The sequence below is a fragment of the Ascaphus truei genome, chromosome 5, assembly GCF_040206685.1.
Source record: "Ascaphus truei isolate aAscTru1 chromosome 5, aAscTru1.hap1, whole genome shotgun sequence".
NCBI classification, from domain to species: Eukaryota; Metazoa; Chordata; class Amphibia; order Anura; family Ascaphidae; genus Ascaphus; species Ascaphus truei.
Genome location: NC_134487.1, coordinates 60386810 through 60413084, shown reverse-complemented (window position 1 = coordinate 60413084; position 26275 = coordinate 60386810). Strand labels below are relative to the sequence as shown.

The window sequence follows — 26275 nt, the reverse complement described above, 5'->3', positions numbered from 1 at the left end:
ATCTGGTAGACTTTCCAACCTCTGCAAGCTTTACAGCTTCTAAGCAGTCCCTCCAATGTCTGGGAAATTCTCTCCCACTTGTGCAGGCTCCTTTGTGTGTCTGCCAGCGTCTATTGCCGCAAGGCAGCAGTGTTTACCGGTCCATGACATCAGTGTGATGCTTTCCGTAACTCCCTCTGCCGTGTGGTGGCGTCTGACCAAGCCGACGGGTGGGCCGTGTGTGCAGGCTGTTCAGCACGTGTTTCCAGACTGACTGCAGCTGTTTACCTCCGCGGTACCTTACACCATAGCTGGCTGTTTGGCTCCACGGTGAGGCAACTCCTAGGAGTGCAGGACGTCCGGGGTTCAGAGGCCAGAACTCCCCTGGATCGAATACCTAAGGCAAGTTAGATAAGCCTCAAACTTCCAAAACACAACAAACACTACCTCAGCTAACACAGGACAGAAAAAGACTACCTGGGGAGGAAAGGTGAGGCTATCTACAGTGACTCCTACAGCTAGAACTTTTTCTGTCCTATATCAGCAGTAGGGTGTACCATAAACCCATTCGTAACCTCTGCCATAGGGACTATCAGGAAAACAAATTTATTCTGTCGAACAAGCAAACATTAGACCAGCTTTTCGGTCCGGAGAGGGAATGAAACATCGGGCTAATCATTAGCCCGACGTTTCATTTCCTCTGGACCGAAAAGTTGGGCTAATGTTTGCTTGTTCGACAGAATAAATTCCTTTTGCCTACTACTGTGCTATGCTGGTATCTTTGGTCACTGCTGTGTCCATACTGACTATCATTACCTATTCTTTACCGTGCACTGATTGCCTTTATAGGCACTTGTGTGCGGTAATTTTTGCTTTGATATATACATACACCCACACATACTGTATACAGTACATATATATATATATATATATATACATATATACACACACACAAACACACACACACCAAAAGATATACCCAATCTCAAAATATATGTTTATTACTATTTACTAGTTACATAGTAGATGAGGTTGAAAAAAGACGTAGGTCCATCAAGTTCAACCTATGCTAAATTTAGACAACAGATAGTTTATCCTATATCTATACTTACATATTGATCCACTGGAAGGCAAACAAACAACCCCATTAAGGGGAAAAATTAATTCCTTCCTGACAAGAATTGGCAATCGGATTAATCCCTGGATCAACATCCTTCCCATGTATACTTATTTGGTATATCCCCGTATACCTTTCCCATCTAAAAAGATGTCCAACCTTTTTTTGAACAAATCTATTGTATCTGCCATCACAGTCTCCATGTGTAATGAATTCCACATTTTAACTGCCCTTACTGTAAAGAACCCTTTCCTTTGTTGCTGGTGAAATTTCCTTTCCTCCAACCTTAAGGGATGGCCCTGAGTCCTTTGTACTGCCCGTGGGATGAATAGTTCTTTTGAAAGCTCCTTGTATTGTCCCTGAATATATTTGTATATAGTTACCATATCCCCACTTAGACGCCTCTTTTCTAATGTAAATAAATCTAATTTAGCAGCCTCTCCTCATAAGTTAGAATGTCCATCCCCTTTATAAATTTGGTGGCTCTTCTCTGCACTCTCTCTAGTTCCATAATGTCTTTTCTTAGGATTGATGCCCAAAATTGTACTCCATATTCAAGGTGTGGTCTTACTAATGCTTTGTAAAGGGGCATAATTATGTTTACTTCCCTTCCATCCATTGCCCGTTTGATGCAAGATAAGATCTTGTTTGCCTTTGCAGCTACTGCATGACATTGGGCACTATTGCTAAGCCTGCTGTCTACAAGTACTCCTAAATCCTTCTCCATCAAGGATTCCCCCAATATATCTCCATTTAATTTGTAAGTCGCCTTTTTATTCTTGCATCCCAAATGCATAACCTTACATTTATCATTATTAAACCTCATCTGCCATTTACCTGCCCACGTTTCCAGTCTCTCCAAGTCCTTCTGAAGAGAAATTGCATCCTGCTCTGATTCTATTACCTTACACAATTTAGTATCATCAGCAAAGATGGAGTCTTTGCTCTCGATCCCAACCTCAAGGTCATTAATAAACAAGTTAAAAAGCAGGGGTCCCAGTACCGATCCCTGAGGTACTCCACTCACGACTTTAGCCCAACCTGAAAAAGTTCCATTTATGACAACCCTCTATTGTCTGTCCTTTAACCAGTTTTCACTCCAGGTGCATATATTATTACTGAGTCCAATTTTCTTTATTTTGTACATCAGAATTGGTGTTTGTCAGATCAGGCAATGAGGGTGGTTAGGCAAGGGAGGGGGTTAACCTCTTAATTACTAGAGCAGTTACTAATCGCTAAGGTGATTAAGGGGCTAGTGGCCATTAGTTTGTTTTCAATTGTAATGTTGCTGGATGACAAAGACGGTGATGAGGTCGAGGACAGCCTTCATCGTGGCAGGGGTAAGAAGAACTTCAATTTACTTTATGCTGGCTGGATAATGTTTTATTTTTAATGGGCAAATGCGCTATTTCCATATCTGGACAATAGTAATTTTACCCATTACTGTACTGTATGGGCTGGGGGGTGGGTTGTTTATTGGTAGCTTTGTGAATGTATATTGGGGGAAGAGGGAGTGAGTGAAGGGGGTACTTGGCCCAGAGTGGGCGGTTAGGTCTACCGGGTGGGTAGCGGGAGGGGTTAACCCCTTCATTACCATAGTAGTTACCACCACTATGCTAATGAAAGGTTTACGTCAACCCGAAACCTTCCTGGTAGGCCTAACCACCCACCCTGGGCCAAGTACTCCCTTCAACCAACCTCTCTACCCCCAATAAACCAGCTACTGTACCTTAATCCCTTCATTGCCTTAGTGGCTAGAATGAAACTGCTTTAATGTGATTGGTAAGTGTACGGAAGCAGGTGGTCTCCTCAGCTGAACTGAATAGATTTGAGCCTCAGGAACCTCATGCTTCCCGAGTTACAGGCCCCTGTATGGGGTGCCCGTATCTCCTGTGCATTTAAATCTCCCAGTGACGTGACGCGGGAGAGTTAAACATATCGGTGATACCGGCAACCCATAACTGGCCTGTATTTCAGGAAACAGGGAGTCCCTGGACCTGAAATGAATGCGGTTCAGCTCAGGAGACCCTCTGCTTTCGCACTCTATTATTAAAGTAGCTTCATTACCTTAGTGGTTTGCCGCTACGATAATTAAGTTTTTTATTTTATTTTTATAATAGTGTAAGGAAGCAGGGGGTCTCCTGAACCGCCTAGGGGGCCCCCTCCTTTTCGAGATAGAAGCCCTGGTATGGGGTGCCGCTATCCCACTTCAGTATTTAAATCCCCCTGTCACTTGGGCTGTGACGCAGAAGATTTAAACATGGCAGGTATACCGGCACCACATACCGGATGGGGCATATAACTCGGGCAGCAGGGGGTCCCCGAGACTCAAATCAATGCGGTTCAGGTCAGGAGACCCCTTGCTTCCGTGTTTTGGTGTTTTTTCTTAGTGAATACTGTTTTGACACACGTTTTATAGTGCTGTAAAACAATGCAAAGTCGCTCAGCAATGCACTGAATTTATCGAGGTTTAGTGAATAGGCCATATAGTGTTTTGTTCACCTGTAGCACACCCTTCGTTTGTCAGAGGGCCAATAAACATAATGGAAAGGGGAGCTTTGGTATAGGCAGTCAAATTGCATGCCCTGGTAAGCAGGATCTTCGCCAATCGATCACGGACAACGGATCCATTAGATAATTACATTACATTGCCATAAACGCAAGGAACTGCTGCATAAAAAAAAAAACAAAAAAAAACGGGCAATAGGAAATGGTGCTTAAACAATGCAACAGTTTTCCTTAAACAAGCATTCCTGCAGAAATTGTTTTCACAAAAGAATGTTTTCATTTTCAGCGGACACCTTAAAATGCAAGGAGCAGTAAGTACAGTACATTGAACAGTCTCTTAGTAGAAAACATATGTTAAATAATAAAGGACATTGGAAAACTAGAAGAAAACACTACAGGGTTAGGAAACAGAGCTTTGAGGTTTGTTTTCCAAGTTTTCACAGAATGCTAAATAGAGTTACAGAGTACACTACGAGGGGAAAATATTCCTAATACAGTATGCTGTCAGTTATTTCTATATTATTTTTGTTGACCCATACACACATTATTTTTTTATTTTACAAAGTTCTTTGGTGTCATTAATCCACATGACTACTTGTGGTGCTGAATTGATCAATCTTATTTGACAAACTATCTACTCAACCTTGGCCTCCCTTTACCTTTTTGAAAACCGAGGTGTATGTGGTCTGTTGAAGGCTCTCCTTCTGACAGTCTTGAGACGTGGTTTTGTGTACAAGATATTGAGAGTAGGCTGCCCAAAATGCTCTGTATGTGAGAAAAAGCAATTTTGCAGGTTTCACAATTCCCTTGCTATTGTGATGTAAACCACAACAGGACATTTTATGTCCATGAAGCCATATCTCCTGCTGCAAATTGCTTAAGACAGCCAAGCTTTGTTTTTTTAGTAAAGCTGGTGCACAACTAAGGTGTCAAATTACAGAGAGTTAGAAATTAATACTTCTGTTAAGAGTGAAAAACCCAAAGTGCATATGGTAAATTTCAAAATCACGTTATTCATAAATGGTCAATGGCACAGAAATAAAAGTTACAACACCATTAGCTTTGAATCTCATTAAATTCTGGTGTAATCAGCCTTCTGTATCTATTCTTTAAAAGAATTTATTCAATGAAAAATCATAACAGGTCAGGCTCAAATCTCTCTCTCAAAATTTTTATATATATATATATATATATATATATATATATATATATATAGTGTGTGTGTGTAAATATATATATAATTTATTGCAAATGCGAGTGCATTTGTCAAGGTGTGTGTGTATATGTGTGTGTACTGTATATACACTGTATATATGTGTGTGTGTGTCATATATATATATATATATATATATATATATATGACACACACACACATATATACAGTATATATACACATACATATACACACACACCTTGACAAGTCTGCTGCCGAGTCTTACCGGCGGCAGGTGGTGCAACGTCTCCCGGCATTTTCCTGCGTCTCCCTCTGCAACTCATGTAAACATGGATGCGCGGCATCAAATGACGCGGCGTTGCCATAACAACGGGATGCTACGTGACGCCGTGTTGGTAAGACTCGACAGTGGGTAAAGTGAGGGGGGGTTACAGTTCAATAAAAAAAAAAAAGGGGGCGGAGGGGAAGATTGGCAGAGGGGGAGAGAGGGATCTATAAAGATTCAGCAGAGAGGGATAGCAACAAGATATCCCTCTAACAAACACGGTATATAATAATATTGTGTTTCTGTATTCCTGCCATACCCGATGAAGGACCCCGAGATGTTTGAAAGCTTGCAACATATCAACTACTTGTTGGTCCAATTAAAGGTATTATACAACCTACACCCTCTCCCTCCTTTGCTACTACATAAAAAAAAATCATGAAGGTCAATTTCACCCTGATCTATAAACTATAAACTATAAACTATAAGTTATCATAATGACGGTCAATGAAAAAAATAAAGAATAAAGAAAAAACAATATCCATAAATAATGTAGTAGTCTGGTTTAGAAGGATTCTTTTCTTTCTGAATCATATCATGAGTGGCATCACAAATAATATTGTTTTAGAGACTCATCTGCGTAGTTTTCTGTGATTAAAAACTAACAGAACTTAAAAAGAAAATAATTGCAGCTAAATAGCACACTAGTTTTAATAGTTGTGTGTATGTACATTTTATATATATATATACATATACACACACACAGCGTGTAGCATAATTTGCATGCAGTCACACTGACATCCAGAGGCTTCAGCTCTGAATTGCAGTTTCAGATTTACTCATCTGAATTCAGATAAAAAATAAATAAAAAAAATCTAATTTACAAAGGAAGCCAATTATCAATTTAAATTAAACCCAATCCTTTACATTATCTCCATTATATCCACGAGAAGAAAAAAAAATCCCTGTTGAGGAACTTTATCAAAGAAGACAAAACATTTACTTTACCTTCTATCATGATTAAGGTGTTCTCTGGATTTTGCTGCATGTCATCCTTTTTTACAAAATGAATAGCAATAAGCCTGTTTCTTTGATTACTTGTCTTCCAAACGGCAGACTGGTACCAGGATGTATTCTGGAGGTTTGGGTTTGGACAATGCCTTGAGCTCTCGTTCAGTATAATGTTTAAATCGTCCTCATCTGGAACATTTTGTCTGAAAGATAGATGTGATTAAAAGAAGAATTTACTCGTTAAATATAAAATCATATAATGGAGTAACAATTACACAGCCATGTAAACAGGAAAGCTCAAGATGAGTTTTATGGTTCTGCAAATCTAAGCAAAAAGTTTAACTGTGATAAGAAAATAAATATCACAAGTAATGCAATGCATATAGCTTTTGTTGGCGGCTGAAAGTTACTTTGCTGTTATGGGGCAGATTTCTAAAAGCTTTTTTTAATGTATTCATTTTAGTTGTTCAAAATATTTTATTATTAATAACAATTCATAAAATGTAATTACAGTAGTAACCAAGTACTGGACATCATAGTAATGTATAAACAGTATGTTTAGGATGATTACAGGAAATATTCAATTTAAGTCTGAAAAACAAAATATGACCTGCAAACTGGAACTACATTCTACACACATTGGTGCCAAAGTGGTATAAAAAGCATATTTAAAATCAACTTCAATATATCAGGAATGATCAATGAATAATCTAAAAGGTCATTCTAAACAATTTTACAAATTGTGTGCGAGTATAGTGTTAAATTCAAGTAGCAAGTTGAAGCAACAAAGCACAAAAGGCTAATTCTTAGTAAGGTTAATTCTTAGATGTTTGTTTTTTGTGAAGGCTGTGACACAAGCATACAGAAGGCAGCGGCCATATTGCGCATGCGACAGAGCTCAAGTTGGTGTGCACGCCTGTCGCATGAGCGGTGTGACCGTGACGTCACCAGGCTTGGTTCACCCTCATTAGTTCAAACGACTCACGTGACGTTGTCGTCGCGCGAAAAATCAAATTAATTTGTCTCTTCCAAATCCTGCTGCGCCGTGCACAGTATGGCTGGACTGGTGCACTTAATGATTTTTTTCATGCTGCAGACGCGTGCGCTATGACCGCTGCCTAACTTGCACAGTCACACAAATCAAACCAATGACTTTACTAGTACTAGCATGACTAAATGGGAGATAGTGCATTGCTGAGGGCACAGTATGGATACTAAAGAATCAACTACAGTTAGTGTAACAGGAAAAAAAAAAGCTGTGTGTGCTGTGCACGCGCATAGTAAGTGAAACTTCTTTGACTTTTGTCACAGAAATTGTGTTTGTGATGTTTTAATTAAAAATCAAAATACAATTTCTTTGACAAAACGCAAATAAATTTGGACTTTGAATGTGCGTGCTCGGCACACATCCCCTGTATTAGCTATTTGCACTAAGCGTGAATTCCTCGTGCGTGTGACTGTGTGTGTGCGTGTGACTGTGTGTGCGTGCGTGTGCCCGTGTGACTGTGTGTGTGCGCGTGTGACTGTGTGTGTGTGCGTGTGACTGTGTAGTGTGCGCGTGTGACTGTGTGTGTGTGCGTGTGCGATGTATGCGCACCCATCCTGCACCTTGCATATGCCCCTGCACCTCGCATCACCCCCCTGCACCTCGCATCACCCCCCTGCACCTCGCATCCCCCCCTGCACCTCGCATCACCCCCCTGCACCTCGCATCACCCCCCTGCACCTCGCATCACCCCCCTGCACCTCGCATCACCCCCCTGCACCTCGCATCAAACCCCTGCACCTCGCATCAACCCCCTGCACCTCGCATCAACCCCCTGCACCTCACATCATCTCCCTGCACCTCACATCACCCCCCTGCACCTTACATCATCTCCCTGCACCTCACATCACCCCCCTGCACCTCACATCACCCCCCTGCACCTCACATCACCTCCCTGCACCTTACATCACCCCCCTGCACCTCACATCACATCACCCCCCTCCACCTCACATCACCCCCCTCCACCCCCCCTGCATCTCACATCACCCCCCTTCACCTCCTCACATCACCCCCCTTCACCTCCTCACATCACCCCCCTTCACCTCCTCACCTGCACCTCCCCTCACCCCCTGCACCTCTGATCACCCCCTGCACCTGCGAGCACGGCGGCAGAGCAGTGTGGTAGGAGGAGGGATGGGCACAGGTTGTGTTGCCCCGCAGTGCCGGGGATCAGGGCAGGGAGGACGGCACATACGGCGAGGAGGCCCATGTGAGTGTGACGCCCCCCCCCCCGGGGAAGAACACCATGATGCCGGTGGGGGGGTGTGGGGGGAGGAATAGAGGGGGTAATTGGGGGAGAGGGGTGGGGGAAGGTTGAGATGCGGCCGCACCGGGCCCACCGTATGCGTGGGAAGCGGCGCGCTCAAACCCCCCCGCTTCCCACTTTACCCGAGCAGGAGCCAGGAGTCACTGGCACCATCGCGCATTCGCGGCACGGCAGTAGGCAGCGGGCGGGGAACGGCGGCCGTTATGAGCGGCGGCGGCTGTGTGGGGGGTGCGGTGGCCATTAGGAGCGGCGAGCATCTGATTTGTGGAGCGGGTGTGATGTCAGTGTTGGGGTCGGGCTGAGCCAGAACACAGCCCGGCCTCAACTGCCAGCACTGACGTCACATCCGTTTCATTTCTGTCTCCACAATCCATTTTTGCCCCATCACGAATGAGGTGCCACTAAAGAAGTTTCACTTCAAAAACATTAAGATTGGATGAGCACAATACAAAGAAGAAATAGAGTACCTGTTATTAAAAAAAAAAAAAGGCAATCGCACAAATAAAACACATTTATCACTAAAATCTCCTCTACATTTTATCAATGTTTCTTTAATGTATAAAGACACTTACAATGATTTGCATTTGGTGCAATGAAGCTTAACTGACTCATAGAGGTTCCGGGGTTCAAAGCTTTTCAGTCTTGCTCTGATACGATATTTCTGAGGAGCCTTGCTTCTAATGATCGTGGTTAGAGGAATAGTTTCCCATTGTTGGTGAGCTGCGAGTACTGCAAAAGAAAACAAATGTAAAATCTGTGCAGTAATGAAATATGCACGGAAAGATTTAATAGTGTACCCACTCTAAGGCTGAGTCCATAGGGACTTCAGCCGTGCGGAGGCGCGCGGAGGCTGGGGGAAAGCAAGTGCTTTCCCTGGCCTTAGTCCGCGCGCCGTCCGGGGGCAGGCCAGTGACGTCACATAGCTGGTTCGCCCCCATTGGGCGAATCGCTTACGTGACCGGCCCATCGCTCCCCTCAGCGCGCAAAAAAATTAAAAGCTACGCCTCTGCACGCCTGCGGAAGCGTGCGCGAGCCCCTGCTAAAGCCGCTCTCATAGCGGCTGCAGGGGCTCACTGGTAAGCGTGAGCAGCTCAACGCGAGTCAGCGCTGACCATGCCCTCGGCCTAAGTCTTAAGTTTGTTTAAAAGCTTTTTCTCACTGCTAACTTCAATGCCCAGAAAAGCATAAATGGTTCAGGGGTGCGCAAAGTTTGGACCCTGCGCTCCACTGCCTGCTCACCTACCGGCTCGCGCCACCCCCCTCCCTGCTCAGCTCCGGCATCACGTGACCCCGGGTTACCATGGCGATGTCTTGCCGAAAGATCAGGTAAGAGAAGCTGCAGAGACCTTGCGCGGTCCCACAGCATTTAATTTAAAGGCCTCGGGGGAGAGAGAGCGCAGGACCTCTGTAGCCGCCACGCCCCCCCCCCCCCCCCGCACTTTGCACACCCCTGGTTTAGATTTTGAAGAAATACAGCATAATAAAAGTACTAACTACTATAGAACGAAATAGAGCAACATTGTAACACAAAACTGTTGTGCCCTTACATTTTTAATATATAAACTTGGTTATCATTTACATACACACAGTGTAATTAGTCTTACTTGTGTACAAAATCCAATACTATTACTTGACAGTCTTTTTGGGAATATAAAACAAACAAATCTTTTTGCACATGTATAACAAACTGGAATAAAATTGGTAGGCTTCAATAATCACAAATCATTACTTTTACCATTTCCTTGAGCTTTGCATGCTCTCCTAAATTCTTCCTACTTAATTATTAAGAGATGTCATAATCTCTGCAGGAAATATTGAGATTTTCAGGCTTTGACTACAAAATATAAATACAGTATGCTTCTGCACAATTTCAATACAATTCTCTCTTTTTCAATCCAATCTCTCAGAGGATAAAGAATCAAAAACAGTACCGGGGCAGATCTGAGCTCACCTAATTCTGTTTGGCTAATTATCCAAGTTATAGATGAAGTGTAAAAGCGTAGATGTGTAACTTAATTACATTAGTATAGATTAAAAATCTGTATTAGCAAAAGGAACACAAGTAAAGTCATCAAATAACCATGTCATATCAACATTTCAAAATAATCTTCAAAAATGAAGTCCCAACATATGAATAAAAATTGCATATACACAAGGTAAGGGGGCTGCAGGTTTCTCACTAGTAGTATGAGTATTGCTGCACAAATTATGCCTACGTAAAGAAAGACAATTTGTTTCTATTTGTTTGTTAGACACTGCTGATTGTCACCACTTACTGGTAATAAGTGATGAAGCTTTCCTGTAATGCTTCTGTTTATTAATAACTGTAGGATACTATACAATCCCATCCTGCTACTACATTTGTCTTTTACGAAAAAAAAGAAAATCCATACATCTCTTTACCAGAGAACATAGATTTGTGATGCAGTGCACAAGACATTTATGGAACTGTATTCAATATATCTTCTTGCCTAGAAAAACAGATTTGTGGTGCCATGTGCAAGATATATTTATGAAACATTGGTAGCAATACTTTCATACAATTTAAAAGTACAATTTCTAATAAAAACTTACATCTATAATGTGCCAAGGAAAAAAAATGAGACACAAAGAGGTACCATGTCATTCCAAGCTAAAATAGATTTACAGTTTATATGCATTCTTTTTTTCCCCTTCTCCTTATTACTTTAGCTCATCAAACATCCTCTACATTTATAAGAGCCCTACCACAGGAAAGCTTGAAACAGCTCATTTCAGATAACTACACAACCTGCTGTGCAGTGTGCCTTTCTCATTGTGATCTTGAAACCCATTAACGGTCTCATACCTGTCACAGAGAGTTGCTGGCATCTCTCCAAAATTCCAGAGGACGGCAACTCTAGGCCTGTATATCAGAGAAAAAAAACAAAAATAAAAAACACTCCTGGAAAATGTTTTCACATTTACAATTACATTTTATGTTAATTCCTAATCCAGCTCATTGCTAGTTTATAACCGGTCTGTGTATACACTGCCTTCAATGTGCAATTTCTGTTAGGGAAGGATATAGAAAAGTGACACTTATTTGCATATTCACCTCTAAATACCTTTGTATTAACGTGTATAGTACTTTACACTTTTACTGTATCTCAGTATTGAATAGGATTGAGGAATCCTTCTGAGACATGAATGTACATTGTTTTTACTGTACTTTGCAAGAGTGGAGGTTTTTCGTCAGTTTGTAATCCCTACAGTATAACGGCAAGCAGCAATAATACTTTCCGACATTTTTTCTTATTTTTATACGTAAACATGTGACAATGAATAATTCTACATTGTTACCTAAGCAGACAATCGTTTGGTGCTCCTGTTATAAATCTGTCAAAATCCTGATTGTGTGCCTAACATAAGGGCTGATTCAGTGTAACTCAGCAGCTACAATGTATCTTTATGTTATTAAGGTAACATTATCTATTGTTACAGTCTACAGCTCAAATTGCTGGGAACATTTGAAACAAATGAGTTACCAAACAGGAAAGTGTTGCAAAGATCTTGCATTGCTTGGGAGGTGCAGTAAAACCTGCTATAGAAATCAAATGAAGCTTTCAAACTCATTATAAACGGCATTAAGATTTGAATAAAATAAAAAAAGTCACTATGTAATGGTAAAGAACTAATTTATTTTAAAAAAAACGCATAAGATTTCACATGTTTTGCTGCTTTAATCTGCATTGTAATCTTGGAAGCAGTAGGAGAGTACTGCAACAAAGTCTAGCTAAATAAAAGTTAGAATAGCTGCCTCTCAATGGGATGCGGTCACTAATTACTTAATTTACTGTAGACTTGGCTATACAAATTGCTTAATGTAGCTGGCTCAACATTTAGTGATCCCTATTGAGGTAGAAAACTAAAATGTGATGTACCCAATTTTATGTCCATACCTAGAAACATGACACTCAGGGGACAACAAAAACGGCAAGAGTGCCAACAGTGCCCCCATCTGCACTATTACAGTTAATTGAATAACCACATTGTAGTTTATAGATGCTATTCCCCAACTATGGGGGTCATGCACTAAGCAGCAGAAAATTGCATTCGCCAGGGGTTTGAACTCGCCATGTTTTTGGCGTGTTGCCCTTGCTGTATGCAGGAAGGGCCGAATCCCTGGCGAATCACAGCGAGAGCAACATTGCCAAACATGGCGAGTAATCGGCGGCAAGACAGTCTGCCTGGCGAGAAGCCGTCCCCTGCCGAGATGTGTCTGCAGCAGAGAGAGATCCGCCGCTCTCTCTGCGCAAACATCGGCACATTAAAAAATCTTTTAAATACAATTTTATTCATAGTGTACATGTGCAGGGGGTCTCCGGAACTGAACCGCATTGGTTTCAGGTCCGGGGACCCCCTGCTTCCCGAGATACAGGCCCCGTTATGAGGTGCCGGTATCCCTCTGCATTTAATGTCCCGATCACGTGACCGCGGAATGTAAACAAAGCAGAGGGATACCGGCACCCCATAAAGGGGCCTGTCTCGGGAAGCAGGGAGTCCCCGGACCTAAAACCAAAGCGGTTCAGCTCCGGAGACCCTCTGCACATCTACACTATGAATAAAACACCCATATCAATAAACAATCATTCCTTACTTTTGCGGCTATGTGCTCTGGTAACGAAGCAGCATTAATATATTTTTAATAATAGTGTACCAGTTACAGGCCCCGGTATGTGTCATCGGGTGCCAGTGTCGCTGCCATACGCCATACTCGACGTGCCCGATATAAAGATGGCGGCGATACTGGCACCGATGCCCCAAACCGGGGCCTGTAACTCGGGAAGCGGGGGGTCCCTGAGCCAAAAATCAATGCGGTTCAGCTCAGGGGACACCCTGCTCCCGCACAATATTATTAAAATACATTAATGCTGCTTCATTACCATAGCGGATAGCCGCTAAGGCAATGAAGGGGTTAAGGCATAATAGCATGTTTATTGGGGACAATTGCCCCAAATAAACATTGCAATAAACAACATACACCCCCTGTGCCCCCAACAACCACTATACCCCCATTACATATAGAACATTTTTGGGATGCACAGCAATGATACTATAGGCCGGCGGTGGCCCTCGGGTGTACCCCGCAGGCCTGCAGTACCCATTCAGTGCACCCCTAAAAAAATTACAACACATAAATACACCACCCTTAACACATACAGTATAGTAATGTGCAAAATGAATATTGATAATAGTGAATTTGCCCATTTAAAATACATAAAGAACAATAAATACAATAAATTCATATAGCACTCACCCATGTCCGGCTGCCACGATGAAGGCCATCCTCATCTTCATCACCGTCCATGCCCCCTCCGATGCTGCAAAACATGAACAAGAATAAAAACAGCCAATGTAATGTCCCCTAACCCCTCAATCACCATAGCGGTTATTAACCGCTACAGTAATTAAGGGGTAACCCACCCTCACCCAATACTCTGGAGGCCTACATACCCTCCCCCACTACCCCCCCACCCCGTGAGGCCTAACCACCCTCACTCACCCAATACCCAGCCGGGAGGCCTACCCACATACCCTTGGGGACAATACCCCCTTCCTCCACCCCCAGTGACCACAATAAAAACAATACACAGCCCCACAATAAATATCATTATATTTATTAAATACATAACCCACCTCCTGTACCCCCCCCATAAATACATGATTTATTATTTTACATACAGGGTTAATACCCCAGGCCCAAGGGAGTCCCCGGTGGGCCTGATGGGTCACCTCACAGACCTACAGTAGCCCAGCACCATGTTTCAAACAGGTTCTGGATGCCTACGGGTGGTCCCCGCCAGGCGACGTGGTCCACCAGGTGGTCTCCGCGGGCCACAATGGGGTCCCCACGGGTAGGCCCGCGGCTGTCTGGGGGGCCCCGGGTCAGACCCACAGGTGTGTGAGGGGCCTCGGGTGGTTCCCACGGGGGCACACGGGTGGTCACTACGGGTCCACCGGTTCTTCCCCCAGGTGTCCCCCGTGGACCCGGCAGCCGTTTACCCGTGAGAAGTCCGAGGAGACCGCAGGTGGTCTCCATAGGTCCCCCGCAGACCTGAGGAAACAACCCTGTATGTAAAAAAATAAACATGTTCTATACATTAAATACATCAACCCCCCCCACCCCCCCAACACATACAGTACAATAATGTGCAAAATAACTATTATCCAGATAGGGATAATAGATTATTTGCCCATTATTAAACACATTAAGTAGCATAATAAAATAAATAAAGTTCTACTGACCTCATCAATAAGAAGCCCCCTCGCCAGCAAAATCCGTGTCCTCAGTTGCCAACAAAATACATAGCCAATACATTGCAATTACATTCTGATATCAATTAACCCCTTAATCACCTCATTGGATAATAACTGCAAAGGTAATTAAGGGGTTAAGCCACCCTGGCCCGATACCCACCCTTCCCCCATTCATTTGTACAGTGGCTTCATCATGCAACCACACACACACACACACACACACACACACACACACACACACACACACACACACACACACACACACACACACACACACACACACACACACACACACACACACACACACACACACACACACACGATGAACCAAAATACAAAGAAATGTTTAAGGGTTAACAAAAACATGCACAAATAAAAATACCACTTCTCCATAACAGCCACAGTCTAACAAAATCCTATTTCCTAATAAAATCATTCTCATCTGCCAATCAAAAGCATTAAATGCCAATCAAAACATTGAATTTACATTGTATACATGATGCATAAAATCTGTGCACCATGTACATACACTCTGCCAATCAATGTTAACAATAAAATATTCAAAAGAAAATACACTGAAATCCAAACAAGTATACTATTTAAACCAAGCAAGGCAACCAAAATAAATTACCATTAATGAATCAAATCCCAAAACAATTACAATACCATCCAAATCAATTACACAATTATCTCTTTTAATCGTTAAACAAACCCATTATCCAACAAAGTTAACATCTGACAAAATAGTAGTACCAAAAAAAAACCCCACTATAAAAAAGCAAGCCTCACCCTGACCTAAAGTACAGCATACAACACCAAAAATTACATCTATCTAATTAATAACATTACACACATTTAAGAATAGCAGCATATCAAAATACATTTACATAGTGCAAAACAAGCATTCCCAACCAAATCATTTCTTACCCTGTATGTATATATCGATAGAGACATACATATATACATACAGTGGCAAGAAATGAGAATGGAAAATAATTGTATCACATATAACAAATTACAAAAAACAGTTAAAGTTAAAAAAAAATAAAAAAAATACATTTCTTTTGTTAACTTACCATTAGCTGCCCCACTCTCCGACTCCCGTTGAACACCAAGCTCTCGAACAAATCCATGCACAGCAATAGGAACCCATAAAACAAAAAAACCATAAAATAATAAACGAAGCTTGTCTTTTATTTGTAATCCATTCCATCATCGTCTTCATCTGTGTTCTTCCGTCTTCTTCTGGGGGTGTGACAGAGGCTTTGGGGAGAACGGATGTGACGTCATTTAAAGCCTGTCACGTGGTACTACAGCCAATCAGAGTTGGGATGTATTTCCCACGCTCTAATTGGCTACCGTACCATGTGAGGCCGGCCATCTTTCTATGACGTCATCTTAAAGGCAATTAAAGCACAGCCATTCTGATTGACGTAATTTAAAGGCAATGACGCCAGCCATCAAAATGATTTCCCCCCCCAAAATCACATGGTTTTCACGGCCCAATCAGGGCCGAGGGAACCATATGACGACAATGTGACGTCATAGGCCCATAAAAGCCTATGTCGTCTCATTTTGAAGGCAGACGCCGAGGAGGACGGACCTCCAGAAGAAAGAAGAGAAGAGGGCGTGGCAGCAGACGGTAAGAAGACCCCCAGAAGAAGCCGGAAGACGGAAGAACACAGATGAAGACGGTGACGGAATGGATTAGAAATAAAAGACAAGCTTCGTTTATTATTTTATGGGTTCCTGTTGCTGTGCGTGGATTTGTTCGAGAGCTTGGTGTTAAACGGGAGTCGGAGAGTGGGACAGCTAATGGTAAGTTAACAAAAGAAATGTATTTTTTTTTTAACTTTAACGTTTTTTTGTAATTTTTTATATGTGATACAATTTTTTTCCATTCTCATTTCTTGCCACTGTATGTATGTATGTATGTATGTATCTATCGATATATACATACAGAGTAAGAAATTATTTGGTTGGGAATGCTTGTTTTGCACTATGTAAATGTATTTTGATATGATGCTATTCTTAAATGTGTGTAATGTTATTATTAATTAGATAGATGTAATTTTTGGTGTTGTATGCTGTACTTTAGGTCAGGGTGAGGCTTGCTTTTTTAGTGAGTTTTTTTTGGTACTACTATTTTGTCAGATGTTAACTTTGTTGGATAATGGGTTTGTTTAACGATTAAAAGAGATACTTGTGTAATTGATTTGGATGGTATTTTAATTGTTTGGGGATTTGATTCATTAATGGTAATTTATTTCGGTTGCCTTGCTTGGTTTAAATAGTATACTTGTTTGGATTTCAGTGTATTTTCTTTTGAATATTTTATTGTTAACATTGATTGGCAGAGTGTATGTACATGGTGCACAGATTTTATGCATCATGTATACAATGTAAATTCAATGTTTTGATTGGCATTTGATGCTTTTGATTGGCAGATGAGAATGATTTTATTAGGAAATAGGATTTTGTTAGACTGTGGCTGATATGGAGAAGTGGTATTTTTATTTGTGCATGTTTTTGTTAACCCTTAAACATTTCTTTGTATATTGGTTCATTGTGTGTGTGTATATATATATATAATATCTATCTAAATATATATATATATATATATATATATATATATATATATATAGTTGCATGATGAAGCCACTGTACAAATGAATGGGTGAAGGGTGGGTATCGGGCCAGGGTGGCTTAACTCCTTAATTACCTTTGCGGTTATTATCCGATAAGGTGATTAAGGGGTTAACTGATATCAGAATGTAATTGCAATGTATTGGCTATGTATTTTGTTGGCAACTGAGGACACGGATTTTGCTGGCGAGGGGGCTTCTTATTGATGAGGTCAGTAGAACTTTATTTATTTTATTATGCTACTTAATGTGTTTAATAATGGGCAAATAATCTATTATCGCTATCTGGATAATAGTTATTTTGCACATTATTGTACTGTATGTTTTGGGGGGGGGAGGATTGATGTATTTAATGTATAGGACATGTTTATTTTTTTTACATACAGGGTTGTTTCCTCAGGTCTGCGGGGGACCTATGGAGACCACCTGCGGTCTCCTCGGGCTTCTCACGGTTAAACGGCTGCTGGGTCCACGGGGAAGAACCGGTGACCCCACATGTGTGGGGGCACCGCGGACCCGTAAGAACCACCCGAGGCCCCTCAGACACCTGTGGGTCTGACCCAGGGCCCCCCAGACAGCCGCGGGCCTACCCGTGGGGTCCCCATTGTGGCTCACGGTGACCCGCGGAGACCATCTGGTGGACCACGCGCCTGGCGGGGACCACCCGTAGGCCTCCAGACCCTGTTTGGAACATGGTGCTGGGCTACTGTAGGTCTGTAAGGTGACCCGTCAGGCCCACCGGGGACTCCCGTGGGCCTGGGGTATTAACCCTGTATGTAAAATAATAAATCATGTATTTATGGGGGGGCACAGGGGGTGGGTTATGTATTTCATAAATATAATGATGTTTATTGTGGGGCTGTGTATTGTTTTTATTGTGGGTACTGAGGGTGGGGGAAGGGGGTATTGGCCCCAAGGGTATGTGGGTAGGCCTCCCGGCTGGGTATTGAGTGAGTGAGGGTGGTTAGGCCTCACGGGGTGGGGGGGTAGTGGGGGAGGGTATGTAGGCCTCCCGAGTGGAGGGTGGGTTAACCCCTTAATGACTGTAGCGGTTAATAACCGCTATGGTGATTAAGGGGTTAGGGGACATTACAGTGGCTGTTTTTATTCTTGTTTATGTTTTGCAGCATCGGAGGGGGCATGGATGGTGATGAAGATGAGGATGGCCTTCATCGTGGCAGCCGGACAAGGGTGCGTGCAATATGTATTTAATGTATTTATTGTGCTTTATGTATTTTAAATGGGCAAATGCACTATTGTACTGCTCACCTGTGGGACATCATTTCTCAAAGCCAGATCATTCCATAAATTATTTAAAAATCAAAATCCTCAATGGAATGTTTAAAAGCCCCCAAGAACGGAAAACATTTGAACTCAGAATGATAAGACTCTTTGACACCAAAACCAAAGGACTTAATGCGGACATGGGTTTTGTCACACCCTATCAAAATTGTTTGTAATTATTCTGCTTGCCTCTATTTTTATCCACGCTTTCTCTCCCCCCACACCCCCCCCCCCCCAGCATCCCTCCACACCTTTCCTTGTCACCATCCCCTGGCTTCAAACACTTTAAACACCCTACCTTATCTACAGTACATATCTGTTGTTTTTTTTTTCTCTCTACACTGTTTTAGCCATAGATTCCTGTGTATATCAGTATTGCTAGACCTGAAGAAGAGAGGAAAACTCTCGAAAGCTTGTCCTATGACATAAATTGTTAGTCCATGTGACAGGGTGAAGTCAACCCCTATCAGTTATGCCTGGGAGACATATGGAAGGGTTAACTCAGGAGGAAGCTAGGTAATCAGGATGTAAGCTGACACCTGATAACCAGCAAGGTATAAAATGATGTTGTTACTGGCAGTAGCTGGCTGCCTTAGACCAGAGCATGCTGCTATGTGAGCTGCTAGCCAGACGGTTTCACCAACTAACTCTTTCAACCAAAGTAAGCATTGTAAATTTGTTTTCCTGACTGCATAATATACACTTACGGTTTGGTAAATGGTTTAGCCAGCCAGCCTGCTAGATAGGCCTGGAGTGTTAGTCAGTTCTCCCAATGTGGAGCAGGTTTTGTTTTGGTTTAAAGGGACAGTGTACCCACATGTTATGTTATGTTGTGGAGAAATAAAGCCACTGAACGTTTTCATTATCCTGAAACTACACGTGTGGACTGTTCCCTGACCTCGGCTACAGGCCGTCGTGCCACAGGTGGTGTCAGAAGTGGGATGTCGGACGGCCCCTGTATCTGAAGGGCCACACACACAAAAAAAAAATAAAAAAAAATGGAGAATTTTTTTTCTCAGTTCCTTGAGCAACAGCTCCGGCTAGCAGAGAAACAAGCTGAGCAACAGGCCCATCAAATAGAATGGCAGGCCAAGCAAGCTGAGCGACAAGCCCAGCAAGATGAGCGACAAGCCCAGCAAGATGAGCAACAGGCCCGGTGAGAGGAAAAGCTACTCCAACTGCTAGTCAAAGGCCCAGCCGCAGGCAGACCAGAGATTCCAAATAACCCACCGGTGATGCTGCCTAAAATGAAGCCAACCGACGACCCAGAGGCATTTCTCCTCACTTTTGAAAGGGTAGCCATGGCCCACGGCTGGACAGTTGATCGCTGGGTAACGACTCTGGCTCCACTCCTCATAGGAGAAGCTCAGGCAGCATACCAGGCTCTTCCAGCAGATGAGGCCATGGACTATCAGCAACTAAAGGCTGCTATTCTGGATTGCCTAGGCCTCACTCCAGAGACCTACCGACAGCGATTCCGGACAGTCAAATATACAAACAGAGACAGACCCCGGGTCGTGGCCCACCGCTTAGTAGACTTATGTACCAGGTGGCTACAACCGGAGAAGCATACCAAGGCAGAGATCCTTGAACAGTTTGTGCTTGAGCAGTTCATACAGATACTGCCCCCCTCCTCCCGCTCTTGGGTAAAAAGACACGCTGCATTTTCCCTAGATTCAGCTGTCCGCTTGGTGGAAAACTTCCTTGGTGACGACACCCAACAGGATAGCTGGGAACGGTTCGTGCAAACACCAGTTGCTTCCGGTGATGCCAGAGGTAGGAGAGCAGACAATCGAGGGGTCTATAACCCACCAGCTCGGGAGATCCAGTCAACCCGATCGGAAAACCCTTTCCCATCTCGGAGGGTTCCTGGTACAAACTCCCGCAGAGTCGCCCGTCCGGGGTCCGAGACCATTGGATCACTCAAGGGAGGCCGCCACCCACAGTATTCCCCGAGAACCTGGACTCTCGTCACCCATCCGGTGGAGAGGATACCACCACCAACCAGAAGGGAGGATCCCATCCAATAGCGGAGAGGTCCAAACACCGAACCCCGTCGAGAGCTTCCGCTGACGACCGAGTTTGCGGACTCAGGAGATGATGAGATGGACTGTTCATATGGCAGAACCACTGCCACAGCTTCTCTCCGAGGGGACCACAATCCGTGGTTAGTCCCAGCATCTTTGGAGGGGAAAATAGTAAAAGCCATGCTGGACTCGGGATCTGGAAAAACCCTGATCCTAGAGGGCCTAATTCCAAGCAACAGACTATCCTATGACTCTCATTGGAATATCGAATGTATCCATGGGGATACAAAGAGATACCCGACGGCGAACATTCTACTGTGTATCAAGGATCAAGAGGCTAGCCTACTAGTGGGAGTTGCCCCCTGGCTACCTGCTCCTGTTCTACTTGGCCGAGACTGGCCCTTCTTTGAAACATTGTTGGCCCCATCTCCTACAGAGCCTACTTCTCTGGTACCGGAGAAGCCCGGAGACTTGTTTCCCTTTTCCCCAGAGATTTTTCCCCGTAGGCACCACGTCCCAAAGACACGTAAACAGAGACATGCGGAAAAAGAGGACTGGTTAAGAAAGGCTGGGACTCTTGGTAACATTAGTCGGCCCAAAGGACTGCAGGTCATGGCCGGAGATGACCAGGGTGGGGAACAGATAGATATGGGAATTTTGCCAGACCTGGATCTTCCTGACTTCCGTCAGAGGCAGAGGGAAGACCCAGCTCTGGCTAGACAATATGAGAAGGTGGTACGGGTCAACAACAAGATAATGGATGAACAAGGTGTAAGAGTGTTTCCACATTTTGAACTATTGAATGACATCCTAAATAAGGATACACAAACAGGGGAGGTTATTCGACAGATGCTAGTCCCTAAAGGGTTGATTAAAACAGTGTTCACCCTAGCCCATACTCTCCCATAGGGTGGTCATTTGGGCAGGGATAAGACCAGGGACCGCATCTCGTCCCGGTTTTACTGGCCAGGCATACATGGTGACATCATGAAACTATGTGAGACGTCCTGAATGCCAGTTAACTAGCCAAAAAGGACAGAAGCCGGCTCCCTTGGTCCCTCTGCCCTTGGTAGCCGTCCCATTCGAGAGAATTGGGGTAGATCTGATCGGACCTTTAGAACCCTCTGCGAAGGGACATAAATTTATACTCGTTGTTGTAGATTATGCCACCAGATATCCTGAGGCCTTCCCTCTGAGATCAGCCACTGCAAAAGAGGTTGCTCACAGGCTGTTAGAACTGTTCTCTAGGGTAGGACTTCCCCAAGTAATGTTAACTGACCAGGGAACAAATTTCATGGCAAAGTTAATGCAGGATGTCCTGAAGTTATTGGAGGTCAAATCCGTCCGGACCTCAGTCTACCATCCTCAGACTGATGGACTGGTAGAGAGGTTTAACCGTACTTTAAAAACCATGCTTAGGAAGTTTGTGGACACTGAAAAGCGAGCTTGGGATGAACTTCTCCCTTTCCTGTTGTTTGCGGTACGAGAAGTTCCCCAATCCTCCACAGGCTTCTCCCCATTTGAGCTCCTATATGGACGCCAACCTCGGGGTATTCTCGACCTACTGAAGGAATCCTGGGAGGAGGAGCCCTCCCCCTCCAAGAATACCCTTCAGTATGTCACAGACCTTAGAAACCGCCTAGACATGATAGGTCGGTTTGCTAAGGAAAACCTCAAATCTGCTCAAGAACGTCAAGAAAGGCAGTACAACCAGAATGCTCGCTTGAGGGTCTTCCAACCTGGGGACCAAGTGATGCTACTACTACCGACATCAGAGAGTAAACTCCTTGCAAAGTGGCAGGGTCCTTTCCAAGATCTCCGCCGCACCGGGGAGGTGAACTATGAGATCTCTCAACCAGGGTCCAGGAAGGGTAAACAAATCTACCACGTGAACCTCCTGAAACCCTGGAAAACGATGAGATCGCTGTTCATCCACCCTCGGGAAGGAGAGACGGATTTGGGTCCACAGCTTCCAAAGGGTAGTACGTACAATGACCATCAGGTTCCCATGGGAGGGCAGTTAACAACGGAACAAAGGTCAGACCTACTAGAATTATGTGACCAGTTCCCAGATGTTTTTTCGGAGCTGCCAGGGCAGACTGATGTAGTGTCCCATAGGATTGAGACAGAACCTGGCGTAAAAGTACGGTCCCGTCCCTATAGATTGCCAGAGGGCCGAAAAGACCTGGTAGAGAGGGAGATAATAGACACGTTGGAATTGGGCGTGATCAAGGAGTCTCACAGCGAATGGTGTAGCCCTAAAGTGTTGGTCCCTAAACCAGATGGGAAGGTGAGGTTTTGCGTGGATCTGCGAAAGGTAAATGCTGTATCCAGATTCGATGCATACCCAATGCCTAGGGTGGATGAATTGCTTGACTCTCTTGGTAAAGCAGAGTATATCTCCACCCTAGATCTCACGAAAGGATATTGGCAGATACCTCTAGCGGAAGAATCCAAATGCAAAGCTGCCTTCGCCACCCCTCTCGGTTTATACCAATTCGTCACTATGCCATTTGGGTTACATGGGGCTCCAGCCTCGTTCCAAAGGTTAATGGACAAGGTACTACGACCCCATAGGGCATATGCCGCGGCCTACTTGGATGACATTGTCATCTATAGCAGACACTGGCAGTCTCAAATAAAAAGGTTAAGGGCAGTCCTAACATCCTTAAGAGAAGCAGGGCTCACTGCAAATCCAAAAAAATGTGCCATGGGAAAATCCACTACAAAATACTTGGACTATGCCGTTGGGGGAGGGATAGTAAGGCCACTTGCTAGCAAGGTGGCCGCCATAAAGGAAGTCCCCACCCCACAGACAAAGACACAGGTCCGCTCCCTTTTAGGGTTGGCAGGGTATTACAGGCGGTTTATCCCCAATTTTTCAGAAATTTCTGCACCCCTAACAGATCTGACAAAAAAGAGTGCCCCGACCCAAGTTAAATGGTCTTGGGAGTGCCAAGATGCCTTTGATATGCTAAAAAAGTGCCTGTCAGAGGGCCCCGCTCTTCGGAGCCCAGATTTTAAAGAGCCCATCATCATCCAGACGGATGCCTCAGAGGTAGGACTGGGAGCAGTGCTGTCCCAGCAATTTGATGGTGTTGAACACCCCATACTGTTCATCAGCCGGAAGCTATTCCCAAGGGAAGTGAGGTATTCCGTCATTGAGAAGGAGTGCCTCGCTGTAAAATGGGCAATTGAGGCCTTGAGACATTATGTCGCCGGAGTACACTTCACCCTGGTCACTGACCATGCGCCCTTGAAATGGTTAAACACCATGAAGGACACAAATCCAAGGTTGACCAGGTGGTATATGGCCCTCCAACCCTTCTCTTTTGATATACAGCATAGACCTGGAAAGGACCATGGAAATGCAAATTTTTTTGTCAAGAGGAGTGGAGGGTCGGGCTTCAGCCGTGTGGGACCCTAGCCACACACAAACAGGGGAGGTATGTGACAGGGTGAAGTCAACCCCTATCAGTTATGCCTAGGAGACATATGTCTGAGTGCTTCATCCAGCACTCATAAGGGTTAACCGTCCCATTCGAGAGAATTGGGGTAGATGTGATCGGACCTTTAGAACCCTCTGCGAAGGGACATAAATTTATACTCGTTGTTGTAGATTATGCCACCAGATATCCTGAGGCCTTCCCTCTGAGATCAGCCACTGCTAAAGAGGTTGCTCACAGGCTGTTAGAACTGTTCTCTAGGGTAGGACTTCCCCAAGCAATGTTAACTGACCAGGGAACAAATTTCATGGCAAAGTTAATGCAGGATGTCCTGAAGTTATTGGAGGTCAAATCCGTCCGGACCTCAGTCTACCATCCTCAGACTGATGGATTGGTAGAGAGGTTTAACCGTACTTTAAAAACCATGCTTAGGAAGTTTGTGGACACTGAAAAGCGAGCTTGGGATGAACTTCTCCCTTTCCTGTTGTTTGCGGTACGAGAAGTTCCCCAATCCTCCACAGGCTTCTCCCCAGTTGAGCTCCTATATGGACGCCAACCTCGGGGTATTCTCGACCTACTGAAGGAATCCTGGGAGGAGGAGCCCTCCCCCTCCAAGAATACCCTTCAGTATGTCACAGACCTTAGAAACCGCCTAGACATGATAGGTCGGTTTGCTAAGGAAAACCTCAAATCTGCTCAAGAACGTCAAGAAAGGCAGTACAACCAGAATGCTCGCTTGAGGGTCTTCCAACCTGGGGACCAAGTGATGCTACTACTACCGACATCAGAGAGTAAACTCCTTGCGAAGTGGCAGGGTCCTTTCCAAGATCTCCGCCGCACCGGGGAGGTGAACTATGAGATCTCTCAACCAGGGTCCAGGAAGGGTAAACAAATCTACCACGTGAACCTCCTGAAACCCTGGAAAACGATGAGATCGCTGTTCATCCACCCTCGGGAAGGAGAGACGGATTTGGGTCCACAGCTTCCAAAGGGTAGTACGCCCAGATTTTAAAGAGCCCATCATCATCCAGACGGATGCCTCAGAGGTAGGACTGGGAGCAGTGCTGTCCCAGCAATTTGATGGTGTTGAACACCCCATACTGTTCATCAGCCGGAAGCTATTCCCAAGGGAAGTGAGGTATTCCGTCATTGAGAAGGAGTGCCTCGCTGTAAAATGGGCAATTGAGGCCTTGAGACATTATGTCGCCGGAGTACACTTCACCCTGGTCACTGACCATGCGCCCTTGAAATGGTTAAACACCATGAAGGACACAAATCCAAGGTTGACCAGGTGGTATATGGCCCTCCAACCCTTCTCTTTTGATATACAGCATAGACCTGGAAAGGACCATGGAAATGCAAATTTTTTTGTCAAGAGGAGTGGAGGGTCGGGCTTCAGCCGTGTGGGACCCTAGCCACACACAAACAGGGGAGGTATGTGACAGGGTGAAGTCAATCCCTATCAGTTATGCCTAGGAGACATATGTCTGAGTGCTTCATCCAGCACTTAGAAGGGTTAACTCAGGAGGAAGCTAGGTAATCAGGATGTAAGCTGACACCTGATAACCAGCAAGGTATAAAATAATGTTGTTACTGGCAGTAGCTGGCTGCCTTAGACCAGAGCACGCTGCTATGTGAGCTGCTTGCCAGATGGATTCACCAACTAACTCTATCAACCAAAGTAAGCATTGTTAATTTGTTTTCCTGACTGCATAATATACACTTACGGTTTGGTAAATGGTTTAGCCAGCCAGCCTGCTAGATAGGCCTGGAGTGTTAGTCAGTTCTCCCAATGTGGAGCAGGTTTTGTTTTGGTTTAAAGGGACAGTGTACCCACATGTTATGTTAGGTTGTGTTGTGGAGAAATAAATCCACTGAACGTTTTCATTATCCTGAAACTACACGTGTGGACTGTTCCCTGACCTCGGCTACAGGCCGTCCTGCCACAGTCCAATAAAAAAGGTATCACCTAATACTGAAGAACGCATTTATTCTGCACTATCACAACTGGACTAACACGGCAGACATGTGAATGTGCTCACAAGTGATCTTTTTATTTACTATATGCCAGGCCTGCACAACATGCGGCCCACCCCGTGACGGACCCACTTCAACCCCCTCCTTTCACCCCCCTTCCCTGGTATGGAAAGAAGGAGCGTGCTCCAGCAGTGTCTGTGCACTCTCCCCTAACCCCCCCCCCTCAGCCTGCTTGCTCTCCCCTAATCCCC

At 44.4% G+C, this 26275-nt stretch overlaps 1 protein-coding gene across 3 annotated transcripts in view; it reads right to left on the bottom strand.

Moving 5' to 3' along the window:
• The window catches only part of POT1 (protection of telomeres 1), a 241937-nt gene that overhangs the window by 21903 nt on the left and 193759 nt on the right, over positions 1 to 26275 (bottom strand). For 2 of the 3 annotated variants that reach the window (XM_075599877.1, XM_075599878.1), the window contains 3 exons: positions 11194 to 11250; positions 8939 to 9095; positions 6052 to 6257 (listed from right to left, as the gene is read on the bottom strand). In XM_075599877.1, the coding sequence (XP_075455992.1) occupies positions 6052 to 6257; positions 8939 to 9095; positions 11194 to 11250 (420 nt within the window). The remainder of the gene's footprint in view (positions 1 to 6051; positions 6258 to 8938; positions 9096 to 11193; positions 11251 to 26275) is intronic. The other variant, XM_075599879.1, reaches the window with a different exon arrangement.